The 19,612-nt window shown below is 45.8% G+C and overlaps 1 protein-coding gene across 2 annotated transcripts; it reads right to left on the reverse strand.

Annotated features, from left to right (window-relative positions):
• Positions 1 to 5,728: 5,728 nt before the first annotated feature.
• Positions 5,729 to 14,176, reverse strand: EOMES (eomesodermin). 2 transcript variants are annotated; one of them, XM_042470982.1, is made up of 6 exons: positions 13,334 to 14,176; positions 9,905 to 10,059; positions 8,865 to 8,986; positions 8,475 to 8,633; positions 8,108 to 8,169; positions 5,729 to 7,371 (listed from the first exon to the last, which is right to left on the reverse strand). In XM_042470982.1, the coding sequence occupies exons 1-6, from the start codon at positions 14,074 to 14,076 to the stop codon at positions 6,693 to 6,695; spliced, it is 1,920 nt and encodes a 639-aa protein (XP_042326916.1). In that variant the 5' UTR covers positions 14,077 to 14,176; the 3' UTR covers positions 5,729 to 6,692. The 2 variants fall into 2 exon arrangements, with proteins under 2 accessions (XP_042326916.1, XP_042326915.1); XM_042470981.1 differs by having other exon boundaries at positions 5,729 to 7,428.
• Between the last annotated feature and the right edge of the window lie 5,436 nt (positions 14,177 to 19,612).

A 19,612-nucleotide genomic window follows, 5' to 3' on the forward strand; every position in this document is an offset into this window, starting at 1 on the left:
TGAGGGTTTGGAGCTTGTCTTTGGCCATGCCCACCCTTTTTCTTGAATGTTATTGTTATTATTAAGATTTATTTATTAAGCGCTGTAGGTTTACACAGCACTGTACATATGACCAATTAAAATAAAGTAAAATAAAGACCTACTAATGGCATACACTTTACAAAGAACAATGGAGATTAATACATATATTAAATTAGAAGCAATAAAATAAACAACACGGGTTAAAACAGTGTCCTCCATTTTGTGGTGCTGCATCCTGTTTTAAGGGACTCTCCCTGATGTCCCACGATATTTGAAGAGGCTGAAAGTGGTTTCTTTCTTTTTCTCTGTTTTGTTGCTATAATGCTTGTTGTTGTTGCTGTTGTTGTTGTATGCCATCAAGTCATTTCCGACTTAAGGCGAACCCATTCGTTCCCCCCCCCCCCCTTGGCAGGTTTTGTTCAGAGGGGATTAGCTATTACTATCCTCTGAGGCTGAGAGAGTGTGACTTGCCCAGGGTCACAGGGAAGGTATTATTGCTGAGCCAGAATTTGAACCCTGTTCTCCAGAGTGATAAGATGCATCCACAATGCAGAAATAATCCAGCTTGACACCACTTGAACTGGTGTGGCTCAATGCCATGGAATTCTAGGGACTGTAGTTTTGTGAGACATTTAGCCTTCTTTGTCAGAGAGTTCTGTGCCTAGAATTCCATAGCATTGAGCCAGGACAGATAAAGTGGTGTCAAAACTGGATTATTGCTGCAGCGAGTATGCAGACATAGTGTTAATGCTCTAACCACTACATAACACTGCCTCTAAGCCTGAAAGAGAGAGCATTTCAAACCAGGAGCAATAGTCTTCTGGAAGATTTGTGAGAAAGTATTCATTTCCCACACAGTTGACATTGTGTGCAAAGGTCTATGAGTTTCTCATCCATCTCATAGTTAGGGCTGCAGTCCTGCATCTTTAAGAACAAGCTGTTGGAATAGTAACATCAATACTTGTGTGTAGTTCTATGTTTTCCTTGAGAAGGAGGTGCTCTACACAGGAACACTCTGTATAACATATAGCCATATAGTAAATCCAATAACATCCAAACAATGATACCTTTATTGGGCCAACCAAAGTGTGCAAAGTGTGCAAGCGCAATTGTGTGTGATTATCATTCGTGCAATTACTCACCATCTCTGCTTTATTTGTGGGATGCTTTAAATGTGCTTTAATCTGTCTTTAATGCTGAAATTAGCTCTAGTGTGATAAACTCAATTGTTTGGATATTACTGGTGTATCTCTATGGTCATTTGGTCAGTGTTACTTGTGAAGAGGTCACTTCTCCTACCCCTCCTTTCCCTGAGGCTAATAAAGTGTTATGATTCTTTGGAAGCACACTTTCCCCTCTGTTCTTACCAAGCATGGAGGCGGAAACCAGGCTTTGCTCCTAAAGATGTTTTTCTCCTTACTTGCACACGTGGAGGTCAGCTATCTAGGGACCTCAATACCAAAGTAGAGTTTTCTCTACTGATTAGTTATTTTGTAGAACCTAGATGCAACACTAAAGGAAGTTTCTTTTTACCTGCCAATGTATCCTGTTTACTTACCAGAAGCTCAGATCTAGTTGTTTTTACCAAATACCTATGGCATACACACTTGCTCCTGCTGCTGCTGCTAAACTGACTTAACCACAAACAACCAAAATCATCCTTGTAACATAAAGCCACCTCCTGACCTTAAGGAATGTTGTTGCTGTGGTTGTTGTGTGCCTTCAAGTCGACCCTATTATGGGGCTTTCTTGGCAAGATTTGTTCAGAGGAGGTTTGCCATTCCCTTCCCTAAGGCTGAGAGAGTGTGACTTGCCTAAGGTCACCCCAGTGGGTTTGATGGCCGACCTTGGTCCTTTCAGTTGTAGTCCAACACTCAAACCACTAGGCCAGGCTGCCTTGGGAATAAAGAGCCACTGGTCCCTGGGCACAAAGGATCAGAGTTGAAAGGACGTGTCATTTGTTTTATTTTACTTTTTGAGTAGACTGGGGTTCAGTAGGGATGTCAGAGACAGTATTCTTTGAATGCCTTTAATTTCACCCAGGAGGGGGCTTTAAGAAAAGAGTAAAACATGTCCCCCACCCCCCACTCATGCTTGTGTTGGTTGTTGTTGTATGCCTTAAATTCCTTTCCAACTTATGGTGACCCTAAGGCCATAGGGTCTTATCATGGGGTTTTCTTGGCAAGTTTCTTCAGGGGAGGTTTGTCATTGCCTTCCCCTGAGGCTGAGAGAGTGTGACTTGTGTACCTAAGTGTCATTTCCCCACTGGGAGGGGATCTGAGCACTGCCCCCAGGAAAAGATAAGCCACAGCCTTGGGTTTCCTTCCATTAGGAATAGGGCCTTTGTTGGACCACAAAAACAAGGACAGGAGAAGGGAGGGAGAAAAGAAAGAAAGAAAGAAAGAAAGAAAGAGGAAAGGAGGGGAGGGAGGGAGGGAGGAAAAAGAGCGAGAGAGAAAAGAAAAGGAAGAGGAAAGGAGGGAAGAAAGAAAGGAACAAAAAAGAGAGAAAAGAAGGAAAAGAAAGAAAGGAGGGAAGGAGGAAAAGAAAGAAAAAGAAAAAGGGAAGAAAGGCAGGAAGGGTGGGAGGGAAGCAAGGAAGGGAAGGGAAGGGAAGGAAAAAGAGGGAAGGGAAGAAAGAAAGAATGAATGAAAGAAAGGGAATGGCAGAAGGGAAAAAAGGAGAAAGAAATAAAGAAAAGAAGAAAACGAAAGGAAGAAATGCCCCCTCCTCTCTCAAGGCCTGGCCTTGTGCCTGGGGCCTCCTTCTCCTCCTGGGCCCCCTTTGGGCCCTCTCTGCCCGAGGCCTTGTGGGGGAGGGGGTTCCTTGGGGCCAGCCGGGTCCTTGAGCCTTGATTCAACAGCTCTGGTGCCCCGACAAACGACCCTTCTCAGAATTCCAGAGCCGCCTGGAGCCACGGCGCTTCAAGCGCATTCGCTTCCGAGCTCAATATAAGGCGTTGGTTATCACCTATAAAGCCCTAAATGGCTTGGGCCCAGGATTCCTAAAGGACCGCCTCTCCCCATACAATCCGCCTCGCACCCTCAGAACATCTGGGCAGCAACTGCTGAAGGTGCCTGGGGCTAGGTTAGCTTCTACCTCTAGAAGGGCCTTTTCCACAGCTGCCCCAGCCCTTTGGAATACGCTGCCCACGGAGCTCCGCTCATCTACCACCCTGGCCCAATTTAGGAAGGACCTCAAAACCTTCCTATTCAAGCAGGCATTCCCCGACTAAATATCCTGTGGGCCTCCCTCCTCTTCCGTGGCCATGAGGATGGGCTAACGGGGCCTTTGTTATTGTTTTAGACTGTGTATTGTTATTGTTTCGTGTTTTTAACCTGTATTTGTTTGCACTTGTTGCATTGTTGTAAGCCGCCCTGATCTTCTTGGAAGGGCGGGATATAAATAAAGATTTTATTATTTTTATTATTATTTATTATTCTCAAACCGGGTCAGTTCTCCAGTGCGGATCCAGCCGGAGAGATCGGGAGGAGGACCCCCACCCAGCAGGGGAGAAGGCTAGCGAGATCTCGGCCCCCGAAGAACTCCTCGCCGGGAAGAGAGTGGGGCTCGAAAACTTTGTCACCCCACCGAGATGGCTCTTTTCTCCCTTCCTCCTGTGTTTCCATCCCTCTTTCTCTCCCCGCTCCGTTCCTTCTCCGTTATTTTCTGCCCGCGTGGTTTTGAAAGGCAAACGATTTTCGGGCCGTCAGTAGTTATTTTGGGGGCAACGGACAGGCGTTACAAATGGAGTTCCTCTCCTGCCTGATTCTTCTCCAGGGAACTCTGTGCCTAACTCTGATCCAAGTCCAGACATCCCCAATTCTTATTCCCAATTCTGATGCAGATAACGACATTCCCAGTTTTTATGGACCACAATCGGAGCGTTTCTTCTGACACTGAAATGGGGAAAGCCTTCGACGATCCGCAAGGAAATCAATGGAAATGGAAATTGAGGCAAACTACAACCCCCAGAATTCCATAGCATTGAGCCACGGCACTTAAAGGGGTGTCAAACTGGACTCTCTGCAGTGCGGATCCAGCCCTGAACAAACAAACGCGGATGGCTTCCAAGGACCCATCCACACTGAAGACTAGGGGCCAAAACACACTGCAGAAATAATCCGTTTTAAGACCACTTTAACTGCCCTGGCTCTGTGTTAGGGAATCCCGGGAACTAGATTTCTGAGACATTTAGCCTCCCCGGCTTCCCTAGCATTGAGCCAGGACTGTTAAAGCGGTGTCAAACTGGGTTATTTCAGCAGTGTGTTTTGGCCTGGGTCTACTCGAAAGTAAGCCGCGTCGTGTTCAAGAGAGGCTTTAATCTAGGTCTGATCCACACTACAGAGTTTATTCAGTGTGACACCGCTTTAACTGGCATGATTCCGTCCTATGGGACCCTGGGATTTGCAGTCTGTTGGGGGGGCAGTGCTCTGACAGAGAAGAGGCTTAATCTCTTACGAAACTACATATCCCAAAAAAAACCCTGACAGTTAAAAGTGGTGTCCAATTGCATTCGTTCTGCAAGGGACCAGAGGCTCAAAACCAACTTTTCCCAGTCTTTGTAGTTTGGAGGAGTAGTGAAGTTCAACTCCAAAAGAATTGTCTCTGGATTTAAGCCAGGCTCCTCAAACCCAGTTTACTGCCTAGAATAGTGCTTCCCAACCTTTGGTCCTCTAGATTTTTGAGACTCCAGCTCCCAGAATTCCCAAACAATGAGCATACTTGAATGGGACTTCTGGGAATTGAAGTCCAAAACACCTGGAGGCCCAAAGGTTGAGAACCATTGGCCTAGAACCTATTGCCAAGCCTTATGAGAGCAGAGGCTCACATCAATTGGATTCACCTACACCTGGTCTTACAATTCAACAGATGATTCCATGCATCTACTTTACTTTAGCTGGGACTGACCCACAGGATTTCAGCCCATCCCACCCCACATCTGGGCACATCTGGAAGAGAGTAGCCCAAAGCACACTGTTTTATCCAGAATCACACAAGGAGAGTCTGATGTGAAATAGTCCCCATCTCTAACACTGGACTCTGAGGCTTCAGGGAAGGACCAAGAAACACAAGAGGCCCAATGGTTGCCAGTTGTGCACTCCAGTGATCAATAATTAGTAATAATAATAATTAGGAATACAGTTACCTGGATAATAATTGGGAACATAGTTACCTGGATTGTAATAAGGAATATATAGTATCTGGATAATAATGAGGAATATAGTTACCTGGATAATATATATCTGGACTATATAATATCGAGATAATTAGGAATATAGTTACCTGGGTAATAATTGGGACTATAGTAGCTATTGTCCCAACTATTATCCCAGTAGCTATGGTCCAATTATTACTATATTCCCAATTACTTGGGTAATAATAAATTGATCGCTGCTTACCTTTGGGCAGTTCCTGTTATACAATTGGGACATTGGGACAGTTACAAACTTCTTTAAATGTCTACAGGGGGAAAAGACTACGCTGGAAAGCTTGGAGAATTTGTCGGTTGCCCTACTTACATTTATCATGTTCTTGGTCCTTCAAGTCACCTCTGATTTGAGACTTTTCTGGGCATGATTTATTCAGAGGGCTTCCATGGCTGAGTACAACCTGAGTTTCCCCAACTACTAGTCCATGCTGGCCCTCCACCATGTTACTAGAGCCACAGATATACCCTTACACCAGACTAGTAAGAAACAGCTCCTACCATGGCGACACATTTATTAAAAACCATGTATATGTACAGACAAAAGTTCTCCCCCCAAATAAAACTAACGCTCGGTTTTTAAAGTCTTTTTGCCACTTCCAACAGCATTTGGTAAGATTATTTACAAACTGGAGCAACAGGAGTCACAACACACTTTTCCATTGAGAAGAGCTGAAACATACACTCACCACCTACCAATAAATAGATAATTTAATGTGCTCTCGGCATCAGTGCCCATCGTCAGATCAGAAGTTCATATCAAAAGAGAAACTCCCAACACACACCGGCTGCACTGCCATTGACTAGAACTATATAGAATTGATTATTGTTTTTGGTCATAGTCTACAATATACCTAGACACAGAGCTGTACATGTAAGATTGTATTTTGTTCACCTTACCTTCACGGGCTTCTCCCACCACTCTGCCAACATGTTTTAACGTCAAGTCTTCCAAGACAAGACCAAGGAATTTTTAACCCAATATATATACTCAGTTTTAAACATTTCCTGCTATAGCAAACCTAGGGTATAATAACACCCTCCAAACAGCAATGGAAACCTTGAACGACTGGGCAGTTCACAAGACTTAACTGTTGGCAGAACTGTGAGCCTTTCATTTTTTATCATCTCCCCTTCTTGTCCATTGGGAAAGAAAGCTTTACCAAATGGCAAAATGCCCATTAAGACCTCTTCCTTCCAGTTTTCTTCAGGGAGTTGGGGGTGCTTTTTTCCACCAGGTGAGGAGGAGGAGAGTGCTACCTTGCTGGTTCCCTTTCTTTTTTTAACCTGCAAAATTCATTCAAAAAGCTTTGGCACCTTCTATAGAATTGCACAAGAACATCTCAGAAGGTGGAAGGCAGCATTTACGCCACACACCTCTGCACCACCACTGAGGAGAAACAACATAAATATGATCAGACAGCCGGGTCTTTAACCCAAGTCTTGGACTGGGCCAGTCTCTTTAAGAACTGGTATAGAAAGCATAATAGCCCATGCCTTTTGAAGTGTCCTTTCCATAGTCCTCAGCATTAATGTCCTCACATTTCATCGTGGGGGAGTTTTCATTGCTGGAGGTGCTGGGGGAGAGCCTCCGCCTCTTGCAGGCCCCAGTGTAGACCCCAGAATCATTTGAATCTAGAGATTTGATGGATGGCGGAGTCTCTATCCAGGATGACCCAATCTCTTCTTTCACCTTCTCCTTGGGAAGGAGGTCTTCAGAGAAACCAGGAGGGCTGGTTCTTGAGGTCCAAGGTAAGCCAGCAGGCATTTTCCTCTGGTAGGAGCCTCTGCTCCCCCATCCTGCCATAGGGGAGAATGCTGGGTCTGGGTAATATCCCAAGGCATGGGAGGTCTGGAGGGGAAGGGATTTGATGCCATAGGGGAGCAAGGTACTGGAAGAGTAGTCGGCCTCATAGGAGTTCATGTCCAGTTTGTTGGTCCCAGGCTGCTGGACCGGAGTCACAAACCATCTCTGGGGAGGGTTGGTCATCTCTTCGTTCTGCTGAGGAGACAGTAGGCCATTGGTTTGAGGGACAGTCCTTTCTCCATTATAGAACCTAGCAGGTGGCAGGTTGTTGACAAACTGTTCCTGGAAGAAGGGCTGTACGCTGTACCGGGCTCCTGGGACGATCTGGTGGGATCTAGGAGAATCCGTGGGAGATGGAGTTAATCTGTCATTTTCTGAAGCTGTGTACATGCTACAAATATAAGAGAGAAAGGCTAAGATTTTTTTGTTTGCTCTTTACCATATAGATAGCTGGCATTTTAACATGCAAGGAGGCTGAATCGAGCACTGAAGGCAAGAGGTGTGGCTCATTCATTCTGCCTCAAAAGGTTTTAAGACAACTCCATTTAGAGAGCTATAGAAATAATAATAATAATAATAATAATAATAATAATAATTATTAGTATTAGTATTATTATTATTATTATTATTATTATTATTATTATTACTGCATGCAGTGCACCTCTTCTGTTCATTTTACCAGTTTCCGAATAAAATTTTGAGAAGTCAAATTTAGATCTGAGCCCACAGCTAAATTATTATAGTTTCTAACAATCTATTCAACCATATTATGTTCTATGAAATATTCTACATACTTATTCAGAAGTAAGACCACTGAATTCAAAGGATTTACTGGCAGGAAAGTGCAATTTGAATTTTAGTATTAGATAAGTTATGCACCAAGGGGAATAATTATATTCAAATCGTTTCATTTTCAGCCAAAGATGAAGTTATTTTCTTTTGGAGTATAGTTAACTGATTTCAAAATGAAATGAAAACTGGTCTCTTTTAAAACTGTAATTTAAATTTTACCTCAAATGTTTCTACAAAATAATCGTTTCATTTTATATAGAGAAGAAAATGCTTCTTACGAATCATAGTTGTCCCGGAAGCCTTTTGCAAAAGGATTATGGTCAATTTTAAGCTGTGTGATCTGGAAAGTAAAATAGTGTTGTCTATTAGATACATCTCATAAAAGAATAATGTCTGCAAAAAAAGAAAAAGGGGTGCCTTTTTTGAAAATAAAAATTTCATTCCAAAATGAAATGCATGAATGCGAATGAGGTGTTTTAATAGTTCTGATAAATCAGGTTTGTGAAAGCAAGCAGTTTACATTTAGCACTAATATTAAAACAAATATCTGCTCGCTTCCCTCCCTATTTTTGTCACTTAATTTAGGGGTGTTTTCATATACTTACAGAGCACATTTTTAAAATGAAGAACGAATGTTATCCTTACATCTGTGTTCTGATATGCAGTGACAGCTATGAACTGTGTTTCGGGGAAGTTAAAGGTCTGCGTCTTGGAGGAGTCATTCATGTCTTCAACACCGTCTTCTGTCACTTCCACAATATGAAGCCGAGGCTGATATTTGTGCAGAGACTGAAGAACTATCATCTGGAAAAACAAGAAGCCCAACAAAGCTTGTAACCGTGATAATCCAGATTTGCAAGCCTCTAATACAGGCTAGTGCTTTACTACAACATGTTCAAACATCAAGTTCACCATAGGCACAGTTAAAAAAAAAATTACTATAGACTTGCACCAAGTTGCAGCAACCTTGCATCACCAAGCCTGATCTCTTCAGTACTTTCTAAATCATAACTCAGCCTAAGTGCAGACTTTTACCTGGGTATTGTTATTGTTGGCCCCTTTGTTATTAGTCAGCTTCAGTTTTCCAAAAGAGATCTCTTGCCTCATCCAGTGGGCTCCAGTGTTGGGAGATTCAGGGTGAACATAAACCTTGTTGCCTGTTAAGAGAATGAAAGGGAAATTGGATGAATGGGGGGGGGGGGAAGGTGCATTTTTTTCTTCTTCAATATATCCCATATCCTAAAGGTAGACACAATAACAGGAAGGTATAACACAAGCTTCTACCAGATAGCTAAGAATGGTATCAAAAGAGCTCCTTATTGTTTTTCACATCTACCTGGTATGCTGAGAGCTTGCAGTCTGTAATAAGATGAGGAATATACGCAAGGAAGCAAAAGGAAGAAATCTTCCCTTTGCAATTTATCCAATTGAGAAACACTGAAGTCATCCAGACTGACCCGCAAAATGTCACCCTTCCCACATTCACATGGCATAGGGAGACTTGTGCCCTTGATTTATAGACATAGACCCTAGACCCTAGTGAAGGGAAGGGGTAAAGACCCCCAAGATTAGACTGAGGTTGGGTGAACCCCTCTGACATATTGTCAAAATTGAACCATGAAAAGCCTATATAGAAGCCTCCTTTTGAGCCCTCTCAGAACATATCCACCAGAAGGTGGATATGTTCTGCTGTTGCTTTCAGGGTCCTCTGATTCTTACCAGCTTCAGCTGGAGGATGCTGCTGGTGGTAGTGGTTTTAATGCAACAACTTTTGTTGTCATTTTTTGGGTGAAATCTGCAAGTACAGTAGTCAAACAAATTGATAACCCACCTGCCAAAATTGAGCCCTTCCTAAAAACAGTTCTGGGGCCTTGTTCATAGCCACCACACTTGGGGTGGAAAGGGGGCATAGCTACAGACAGCATTACTAGCTTCCCCAGTGGAAAGCTACTTACAAACCAGGGACATATAGGAGGCAAGAGGTTTCTATAAGATTATTCTAATTGTTCCAGGGTGCTATGTAACCCCACCTGGTTCAAGGAAAAATGGCATCGGCTTAGCGGAAACAGTCTTACCTTGCATGTTGTTGTCAGCTTTGCCACAGGTCACCCACTTCCCTCCCTGGAAGCGCCAGTGGTTGGGGTCAGCCAGCACCACTTCCACAAAGACATTGTAGTGAGCAGTGGGGTTGAGGCCAGTGATGTTGAAGCTCAGGAAGGGAAACATCCGCCTGGCAATTGGAGAGAGAATCATAGAATCAGAGAGTTGGAAGAGACCGCAAGGGCCATCCAGTCCAACCCCATTCTGCCATGCAGGAACTCTCAATAAAAGCATCCCTAACAGATGGCCATCCAGCCTCTGCTTAAAGATCTCCAAAGAAGGAGACTCCACCACTCTCCAAGGGAGTGTGTTCCACTACTGAACAGCCCTTACTGTCAGGAAGCTCCTCCTAATGTTGAGGTGGAATCTCATTTTTTGGAGCTTGCATCCATTGCTCCGGGTCCTAATCTCTGCAGCAGCCCTCCTCAATATGACATCCCTTCAAGTATTTAAACAGGGCTATCATATCACCTCTCAACCTTCTCTTCTCCAGGCGAGAGAGATTGCTTTGGGGGCTTCCAAGGTAAAGGCGAAAGGGGAGAAGGAGGAGAAGGGCCAGCTCTGTGCCAGGCATTCCTGCTGACACCTTTGGCAGCCTCTCCAGCCTTGGCTAGCACCTGGGCAGGAGAAGGGACGCAGATGGCGACTCCCCTCCTGGGTTTTATATTTAGTTTTGTATTTAGAGAGAGTCACCACAGAAGCTTTGGCTCTGAGTCTCTCTCTCTCTCTCTCTTGAAACCATCAGAGAAAAGAGAGGAGTCATCCCAAGATCAGGCAGCCTCTAGCCTCTAAGGAGACAGGAACATCAGTCTCTCAGTCCTCCAATTCTGTGACACATATTTTCCCTAACCTCCATCGTAATTTCGGAACTGGGATTTTAGCTCTTATTCCTTGCCTTTCTGGGGATATTACTTCAGGGAATCGGTGTAAAAAATAATCATCATCCCATCCCCCTTGATAATTCTCCAAGTTCAGCTGTAATTGTTTTTGCGGAACCGAGTTCCCTGCTCATTTTTATGGCTTGACTGACTGAAAGGGGAGAAGTCTTTTCCCAAAAGGAAATGCAAGGAATGGTTTTTTCTTTTTAAATTAAAAAAAATGGGATTCATAGTTTAGCTTCCTCGGAAATCCTGAAAGGGGATTATCTACTCAGGGGATTCAAAGGCATTGCCTTGCCTCGGTTGGTGAAATTCTCAAGCAAACCATTCCAGATTTGGGGGAATTAATTTTCAAGCAACGAATTTGAGAATCGGGGCGTTAAAGAGTTGTTAGCTAAAGTCAAATCGGGCTGAGACAGTTCTTAAGAAGTGGGGTTAATGTTGTCTTCCCAGCAAGGAGTCCAGGTATTTTGCAATATTGGTAACTAAAAATCCTGGTATTTCCCAGCAGTGTTCCCAGCCATGAGAGAGAGAAAGCTTCTCCGTGGTCAATGGAGGCTGCTCCAAACGGCGGAAAAATTGCTTTCGTTGATTCTCTCCATTTAGAGATATAGCCTGCTGCGCTCCATAGGGTTTACCCCCAAATTAGATGTCAGTTCAGGTTTAAGGCGACGTTATTGTGGGGTTTTTATGGCTGAATTGGTTCAGAAGGGGCTTGCCTTTGCCTTCCTCTACAGATGAGAGGATTCAAAGCTGTAGCCGTGTTAAGTCTCTAAAATCAAAATACGGAGAGAGATCTTGTAGCCCCTTGGAGACTAACTGGAAAAAAGTTGGCAGCATGAGAAGAAATGCATCTGAGGAAGGAGTTTGGTCTACGAAAGCTCATGCTGCCAACTTCTTTCTTTCAGTTAGTCTCAAAGAGACTTCTCTACATACTACAGCTGAGAGAGTGGGCTTCCATGGCCAAGAGGGGATTCTAACCCAGAATCCGAGTCCAACATTTAGACCACTACAACAGGGTGGCCCTTAAATGAGAGACCACCAAGGAATGCCATTCCTTGCAGCCTACATTTCACTGGAAGGCAATGGCAAAGCACCTCCGACTCCGACCCCTGGCGACTCCTTGCCTAAGAAAAACGCCTGAAAGCCTCGGGGTCGCCCTAAAAAGGGCGAAGACACACACAAAAAACGTGGGAGGATTCAAACCCAAGCCGTTTGTGGCGGAGAGGGAGGCGACTGTATTCTGGGAAAAGTAAGAACAGCCGACAAAACGAGGGCGCAAAGAACGGGAAGAAATGCGAAAACCCGACCAAATCCAGAGAGAGAGACCGACCGACAGAGTAGTCGCTATCAAAAAACCCTACTCCGGGTGCGCCCTTGTCCAGAGCACGTCCTCCTTTTGCAGGACGTGTCTTCCGTGTCAATCTTCCGTCCAGGAGGAATTTCCAAAACCTCCTCCGTTTGGAGCAGGACCCTTGACATCTCTATTAGGAGTGTGGGTTTTAGCTTTTCTTTGATCCGACCCTCTACTCTTTTCCTTGAAGGTCCTCTATTTTGAGCCCGATTGCCAAAGAGGCATTTTACATCTCGAGGACTGTGTTTGTGAGCTTTTCTTTTGACCTTCCCCGGGAACGTTCTCTAGTTTTGCAGCTCCTTCTGCTCCTTTGAGGAGGCCATTCTGCCGGCGGCGAGGCCAAACTTTCGGCAGACAAGAGCCCTAAAGCCGGCTCCCTTTCGAGAGATGGATAAGAATATATATATAGGGCAAGTTTTGAAATGCAAAAAGGTCTGGATTAGGAGTTTTTTGGTGGCGGGTGGGTTCCTATGGCTGAGCCGGGATTATTCTCCAGAGTCGCAGTCCAACATTCAAACGATGTCTGTCTGTCTATGCATATATATATATATATATATATGGGCATAGACAGACGTACATCGTTTGAGTGTTGGACTGCGACTCTGGAGAATTCCACATTTTCAAGGATGTCTTAAGTATCAGTTAAAGCAATCTGAATGAAAAATGAAAAAGCGTCCTCAATTTAAAGTGTGCAAGAATTTAAACCAATGCTAATAAACTAATATATAAACTAATATAAACTATATAAACGAATACACAGACACACACACGCTCTCTCTATATACTGTATACGTTTTGGATTCCTGGCTCAGAAAAGGACTGGATCGGGAGTTTTTAGGCTGCTTTTTGTGTGTGTCTTGGGTGCCTTCAACTTCACTCCGATTTAGGGCGACCTTATCCTTGGGGTTTTCTTGGCCAGATTGGTTCAGAAGCGGTTGGCCATTGGAGGCTGAGAGAGTGTGACTTGCCCAAAGCCCACCCAGTGGGATCCTATGGCCGAGCCCTAGCCCCAACCCATAGGCCACACGATCTCTCTCTCTCTCTCTCTCTCTCTCTCTCCCCCTCCCTCCCTTCCTCCCCCCCCTCTTTCTTTCTTTCTTTCTCTTTCTTTCTCTTTCCTTCCTTCCCTCCCTCCCTCCCTCCCTCCCTCCCCAAAGCCGCCCCCCTCCTACCTGCCCTGTTTGGTGATGATCATCTCGGTCTGATGCCGGTGGAACTTGAGCCAAAGGGGCCGGTTGCAGAGGAAGACTTGGGCCCGGAGCCCTCCCGCCCCGCCGGACATGGCCAAGGCGCCCAGCCCTCCTCCGCAGGAGCCCCCTCCGGCCCCCGCCGCCGCCGCCGGGTAAGGGCTGTAGAGGCTCCCCGGAGGGGCTCCCTGGCCGTACTGGTAGCCTCCCCCGGCCGAGGGGCCCCCGAAGGCCGTCCTGCCGGCTGCCCCGGAGAAGCCCCCCGGAGGGGAGAGGACCGAGCCGTAGGGGTAGCGGCTGGGCGCCTGGTACATGGCCCCCGGCTGCGGAGGGGCGGCCCCGGGGGCCCCATAAGGGAAGAGGGCGCAAGGGCTGCCCAAGTCGGGTCCCGGGGACTGGAGGTAGTAGCGCTCGGGGCTCAGGCCCTCCAAGGAGTAGCGGGACGGGGCCGGAGCTGGAGGGAGAGCCGCCGCCGCCTGCTGCTGCTCCTGCTGCTGCTGCTCCTGGGCAGGGCAAGGGGAGGCCTTGCTCCGTCCGCCTTCCTTGACCACTGCCTCCGCTTCGGCCTCTTCGGCCAAGAGGCCTCCGACAAACTTTTTGGCGCCTTTTTCCAAGTCCAAACGAGGCGGAGGAGGAGGAGGAGGAGGCGGCGAGGAGGCAGCAGTGGGGCTCTCCAAGGGGTAGAAGGGGGCGCCGGGCAAGAGCGGGGGCTGCTCCCCCAATTGCATGGCGGCCAGAGAGAGCCCTCTTTCAAGGCTCCCCCCTCAGCGGCCCCCTGAGCCCCCCTGACTGGCCCTAATGGACCACCGCCACCGATCACCGGCCCCCGACCCAACCTCCCTCCCGCCCTCCTTCCCGGCCAAGCGGACCTCCTCGGCCTCCGCCACCGGCCTTTATATACCGCGCTCCAGAGGCAGGCGGGCGGGGCTCCCTTCGGAGGGCGCGCGCTCCTGAAAGTCGCCCCGCGATTGGCTGAGCCCCGAGACAGCAGGCGGTTTAATTAGACCCGGGGCTAATTAGGAAGCAGCCACCTGCCCAGGGCCCCGCCCCCAGCCCCCCTGGCTTTTATGCTTAGAAACCTCCGGGTGGGGACAGGAAAGTGGCTGTAAGTGTGGTGTTGTTGAGTGCGTTTCTGCATTTCCCCGACTTTGATCCCAGGGTGTTCTTGGCCGGATGGGTTCAGAGAACGTCTGCCGTTGTCAAGCCCTGAGGCTGAGAGAGTGTGACCTGCCCAAGGTCGCCCCCCCAAATTGGTTTCCACAGATCATATCTATGTGTGTGCGCGCATACATACATATATATTTAGATGTGGGTGTGTGTATATATAGATATGTAGACGTGTGTGTGTAAATATATATATATGTATATATTGTTATATATTTATATTGTATATTTGTATATATATATTTGTGTCTGTGTGTGTGTATTTTTATATTGTATATACATTGTATATATATATGGGAAGAGAGAGAGAGAGAGAGAGATCAGGTTTCGGATTTCTGGCCCAAAAAGGGCTCGATGAGGAGTTTTCAGATTGCTCTTTTGTGTGTGTGAGTGTGAGTTGTGTGCCTTCAAGTCCTTTTCTTGTTATTCGCCGCCTCGACCCGCTATATTGAGAGAAAGGCGGGTTGTTGTTGTTATTATTATTATTATTATTTCGACTTATGGCGACTTTAAGGCAAGCCCATCCCGCAGTTTTCTTGGCCAGAGCCCTCCGACGCAGCAGGATGTTCACAGGATCATTGCCGTTGCTTTCCCCTGAGGAAACTCCCAGAATTCCATAGCATTGAGCCAGAAAAGAGTTGAAGTGCCAAACCGGGTCATTCATCCAGTGTGGATGCAGCCACTTGTATAGTGTTCCACTTGGACTGCTGCGCCTGCCTCCGGCGGAATTCTGCTCCTTAGCTGAGAATTGTTAATGCTCCCCCCCGCCCCATTACCCTAACTGCAAATCCCAGGATTCCACAGGAGGCCTTGTCCTGAGCCGTGTGGGCAGGTGAGGCTCACACTGTAGGCCCTCCTTCTCCCTCGCCTGGCAGTCAGGACCTCCTTCCGCCGAGACACTCCGAAGGGGGCACTACGAAGCTGGGCTGGAAACCCGATGGCATTTCAAGAAAACAGACATCGAAGGTTGAGTTGGTCCTTCAGTTGGGTCTTTCTTTCTTTCTTTCTTTCTCTTTCTTTCTTTCCCTCTCTTTCTTTCTCTCTCTCTCTCTTTTCCTCTTTAATTCTTTCTTCTTTCCCTTCTTCCTGCCTTCCTGTTTCTTTCTTTCTTTCTTTCTTTCTTTCCCTTCCTTCCTTCCTCTCTTTCTCCCTTCCTTCTTTCTTTCTTTCTGTCTGTCTTTCTGTCTTTCCTTCTTTATTTCTCTTCCATCCTCCCTCCCTCCCTTCTCTTCCCTTCTCTCCCTCTTCCTTCTCTTTCTTTCTTTTTTCCCTCCCTCCCTTTATCTTTCTTTTTCCTTTCCCTCTCTCCCTCTCTCTTTCCCTCCCTCCCTCCCTCCCCCCCTCCCTCTTTCTTTCTTTCTTTCTTTCTTTTTCCTTCCTTCCTTTCTTCCTTCCTTCCTTCCTTCCCCCCTCTCCCTCCCCTCTCTCTCCTTAACCAGCCCCGGAACTGCTTGGAGGAAGAGCTAGTGAACCTGGAGAGGCAGGTGCTTGTTTTGACTTCTTGCAGGTGGCGGACGGATGCCTTCCTTCTCAGGCAAGCATCCTGCAGCCCGAAGCCTCTTTCTTGCGAGTGGAAGGAAGGGCCTTGCCTCCTTTCCTTGGAGGGGCTTCCTCCCAAGGAAAAGTCATGGCAGGCGGCCTTTGTGCTTCCGACGCCCGTGGCCTTAGCGTTGCCTCGTAGTGCCTGATCGATCATTCATCAGATCCTTCTTCATTCCTAAGACTTTGGGAGCCCTTTTATGCTTCTTCTGGGCTCCATGGACTCAGCTTTTATTGTGAGTTTATTGCAGATTTGTAGGGAGACCCTAACAGCCTTGGCTTTGATAGTTTTGACCATGAAAATAATACTAAAAGCATTGCCCCCGTGGCTCCATGCTCTGGAATTCTGGGAATGATAGTTGGTTGTGGTACCAGAGCCATTCTCAGAATTCCAGAGCATGGAGCCATGGCAGGGAAACCGGTATCAAACGGGATTATTCCTGCAGTGCGGACGCATCCTGACTTTGTTTGTTTACAATCTGGTAATCCTGGAAGTAAAAATGTATTATTTGGGAGCGAGTGGCGGGTCGCCAGCCTTTTGGGAATGAGAATAAGGCCAATAAACATTAGTATATTATCATTACTAAATAGAACAAAGCCACCCATTTTAGAGACTGACTGGCTTCTTAAAAGCACCTGAAACCGAAAAATGAAAATGGAAAGGCAAGGAAAGAAATTCATATAAACAATTTAAAAAAGGCATTTCCTTCTTCATCAAACGCGCCGGGTTTTTTTTAAAAAAAATAACCTTTAACTCACAAGGAAGGGCAAAGGCGTTTTTCTTTCTTATTCCGTTTTAGGAAGGAAAAAACCCATCCAGATTCCAGAGGAACCGTGAACGGAGGTTACCCTGCTCTGACCGATTGCCCCGTTTTCCAGCCGGGTTTTACTCCGGAGTAAGCACACTGATGAGTTTCACATGGCCTCCCTTCTTCATTTCAGCCGCCAAAGAAAAGGAGGGCGGCGGATCCGAGAGAGAGAGAGAGAGAGAGAGAGAGAGAGAGAGAGAGGCCTTTGAGGGGGTGAAGAAATGGCGCTTGCAAGCTCCCTTGGAAGGGGCAAAGGGGCGTCTTGGCAACGCGTTTACGAAGTGGATCCCTTTGCCAGCTTAGGACGAACCAAAACACGCGTCAAGAGAACGCGACAATGTGGGTTAAGAAAAAGAAGGAAGGAAGGAAGGAAGGAAGGAAGGAAGAAAAGAGAAAGAGGGGAAAAGGAAGAAAGAGAAGGAAATAAAGAAAGAGAAGAAGGAAGAAAGAGAGAGAGAAGGAAAGAAAAAAGGAAGACAAACAAAGAGAAGGAAGGAAGAATGAAAGAAAGAAAGAGAAAAAAGGAAAAAAAAAAAGGAAAAAAAGAAAGAAAGAAAAAAAGAAAGAAAGACGAAGGAAGAAAGGAAGGAATGAAAAAGACGGAAGGAAGGGAAAGAAAGAAATAAGGAAAGAGAAGGGAGGAAAGAGAAGGAAGGAAGGAAGGAAAGGGGTACAGATTTGCCCTGTTTCCCGCCAGGTTTCCTATGACCGGGTGTCAAGCCAAGTGTTTATTCCAAGGAAAGGAGGCTGGGAAAGGACGGTATTGAGGACTAGCCATTTAAAAAGTAACACCGCTGAGGAGTTTGGGAGCTCTGGATTGCACAATTCATATTGCGATGTTTTAAACACGTTTTTTCTTTCTTTCTGTAAGCCGCCTCAGGTCCCTTCTGAGAGAAAGGCGGCATACAAACGAAGTAAATAGGATAAAATAAAATAAATAAGAAATGGATGGGAATAAATGGATGGGGGCTTACTCCTGAGTAACACGTACAGGGCTGCTGGGCATCTCAGGGAAAAAGTGGCTGGGGAGAAAAAGAAGAAGAGCTTTCCCTCTCACTCTTTCGTCTATTGGAAACAAGCCTTGAAGGATTTCAGCTTGGCAGCTCTCATACTTTGCCCCTCTGGATGTTGGGGTCCTCAGCTCCCAGAAGCCCTGTCCTTGGGCCATATTAAGGGTGACTTCTGGGTGTTAGAAGTCCAGAGCATCTCCAAGATCAAAGGCTGCCAAGTGCTGCTTTGGAGGACATGCCTAAGTTCAGGCCAAACCTCGGAGGACCGGTTGGGTGGTCAAGTTCAGCACCTCGGACAGCTCTGCTAACACCTGGGTTGAGCCTGAGGCAGTTGCTTTGGCTGTATCCACACTGCAGAAATACTGTAATGTGATTTGACACTGCCCTGGCTCCGTGGTATGGGATTCTGGGAATTGTAGTTTGTTGTGGCCCCAGCTTTGGCGCAGCTTTTGGCCTCTTAAGATGCATGTGTCATTTATATAGCTTTATTCTGGCCTGTCTGTTCGGGCCCTTTCTTACCATTTTGCATTTTCTCTGTGTGCATTTTTTAAAACCATGGTGAGCAAAGATTGAGCATGGAGGCAAGATCTGTGTATAAGGGTGCATTTACACTGTAGAAATAATGGAGCTTGACACCACTTTAAGTGCTGCAGCTCCATCCTATGAAATCCTGAGATTTGCAGTTTTACAAGGTTTTAGCCTTCTCTTCCAAACAGTGCTGGTGGCTCACAAAACTGCAGATCCCAGGATTCTGTAGGATGGCAGGTAAAGTATTGTCAAACTGCATTATTTCTATAGTGCAGATACACCCTGAGTCAACACTGAACTGCAAAACTCATTGGGTGACCTTGTGATACTTTCTCTCTGTCTGGCTTACCTTTCAAGGTTGTTGTGAGAATAAAGTAGGAATACCCACATACTTCACTTTGAGCTCATTAGAGCTCATAGTAATAAGTACTAAGAGTAAAGCATTGCTCTATAATAGGTAGGCAGTATGAGCATCCAGATGCTGGTACACTGCATCTCCAAGCATCCCTCATCACTGGTTATAATGGCTGGGGTTCATGGGAGCTGCAGTCCAATAACACTCCTGTACAGTAAAGTACTATCTGTTATGTTATGTTACAGTTCTGAACTCTGTGAATTTTATAGCAGCCAGAAAGAAACATTAATTCAGGGTTTTTTAATTGCAAAGCAAAGAATGCATGGCAGCTACTTACAGCTTGATTATATTACTAATTATCACATAGTTCTGTCTCAAATGATGTGTCTTAAAGCAAAAACTCTTTACAAAGTTGAAAATTAAATGACCCCGGTCCTGTAAAATATTTGATTAACACTCTTCATTTTATGCCTTATGAAGCATTGCATTGAAGCAAAATGCAATTTTTAAACGGACATATAGTTTTGTGGGATTGGTTCCACGGGGTTTAATGTGTCATCTACCATCAAATGTTTAAAAGTCTCAATTACCAATTAAATTTATTTCAAACTGGTGCTTGGAATCAACAAACCCTATTACTGAAAGGTTTTTAAAGCACACAAGTTGTTAGTGCAGTCTAATTTTACTCCAGATCTAAACGTCTTAGGTTTTTACTCAGTTTCCATCTGCTAGACTTTAGTTTATGCAGTTTAGATTTCAATGGTTCAGTGATATCAGTTTACACACAACTGAATCTTAAAAATACATTTTCTTGGACTTTGAGGTGGCAATCCCCAGAGACGTGAGGCTGTCAGTAGGA

The sequence above is a fragment of the Sceloporus undulatus genome, chromosome 6 (assembly GCF_019175285.1).
Source record: "Sceloporus undulatus isolate JIND9_A2432 ecotype Alabama chromosome 6, SceUnd_v1.1, whole genome shotgun sequence".
NCBI classification, from domain to species: domain Eukaryota; kingdom Metazoa; phylum Chordata; class Lepidosauria; order Squamata; family Phrynosomatidae; genus Sceloporus; species Sceloporus undulatus.

Coding starts and splice junctions, on each gene's coding strand:
- EOMES (XM_042470981.1), bottom strand. CDS start 14,076: ATGCAATTGGGGGAGCAGCCCCCGCTCTTGCCCGGCGCCCCCTTCTAC. Junction 8,987..9,904: donor AGCTGACAACAACATGCAAG/GTAAGACTGTTT, acceptor TTCTCTTAACAG/GCAACAAGGTTTATGTTCAC. Junction 8,634..8,864: donor CCAACAATAACAATACCCAG/GTAAAAGTCTGC, acceptor TTGTTTTTCCAG/ATGATAGTTCTTCAGTCTCT.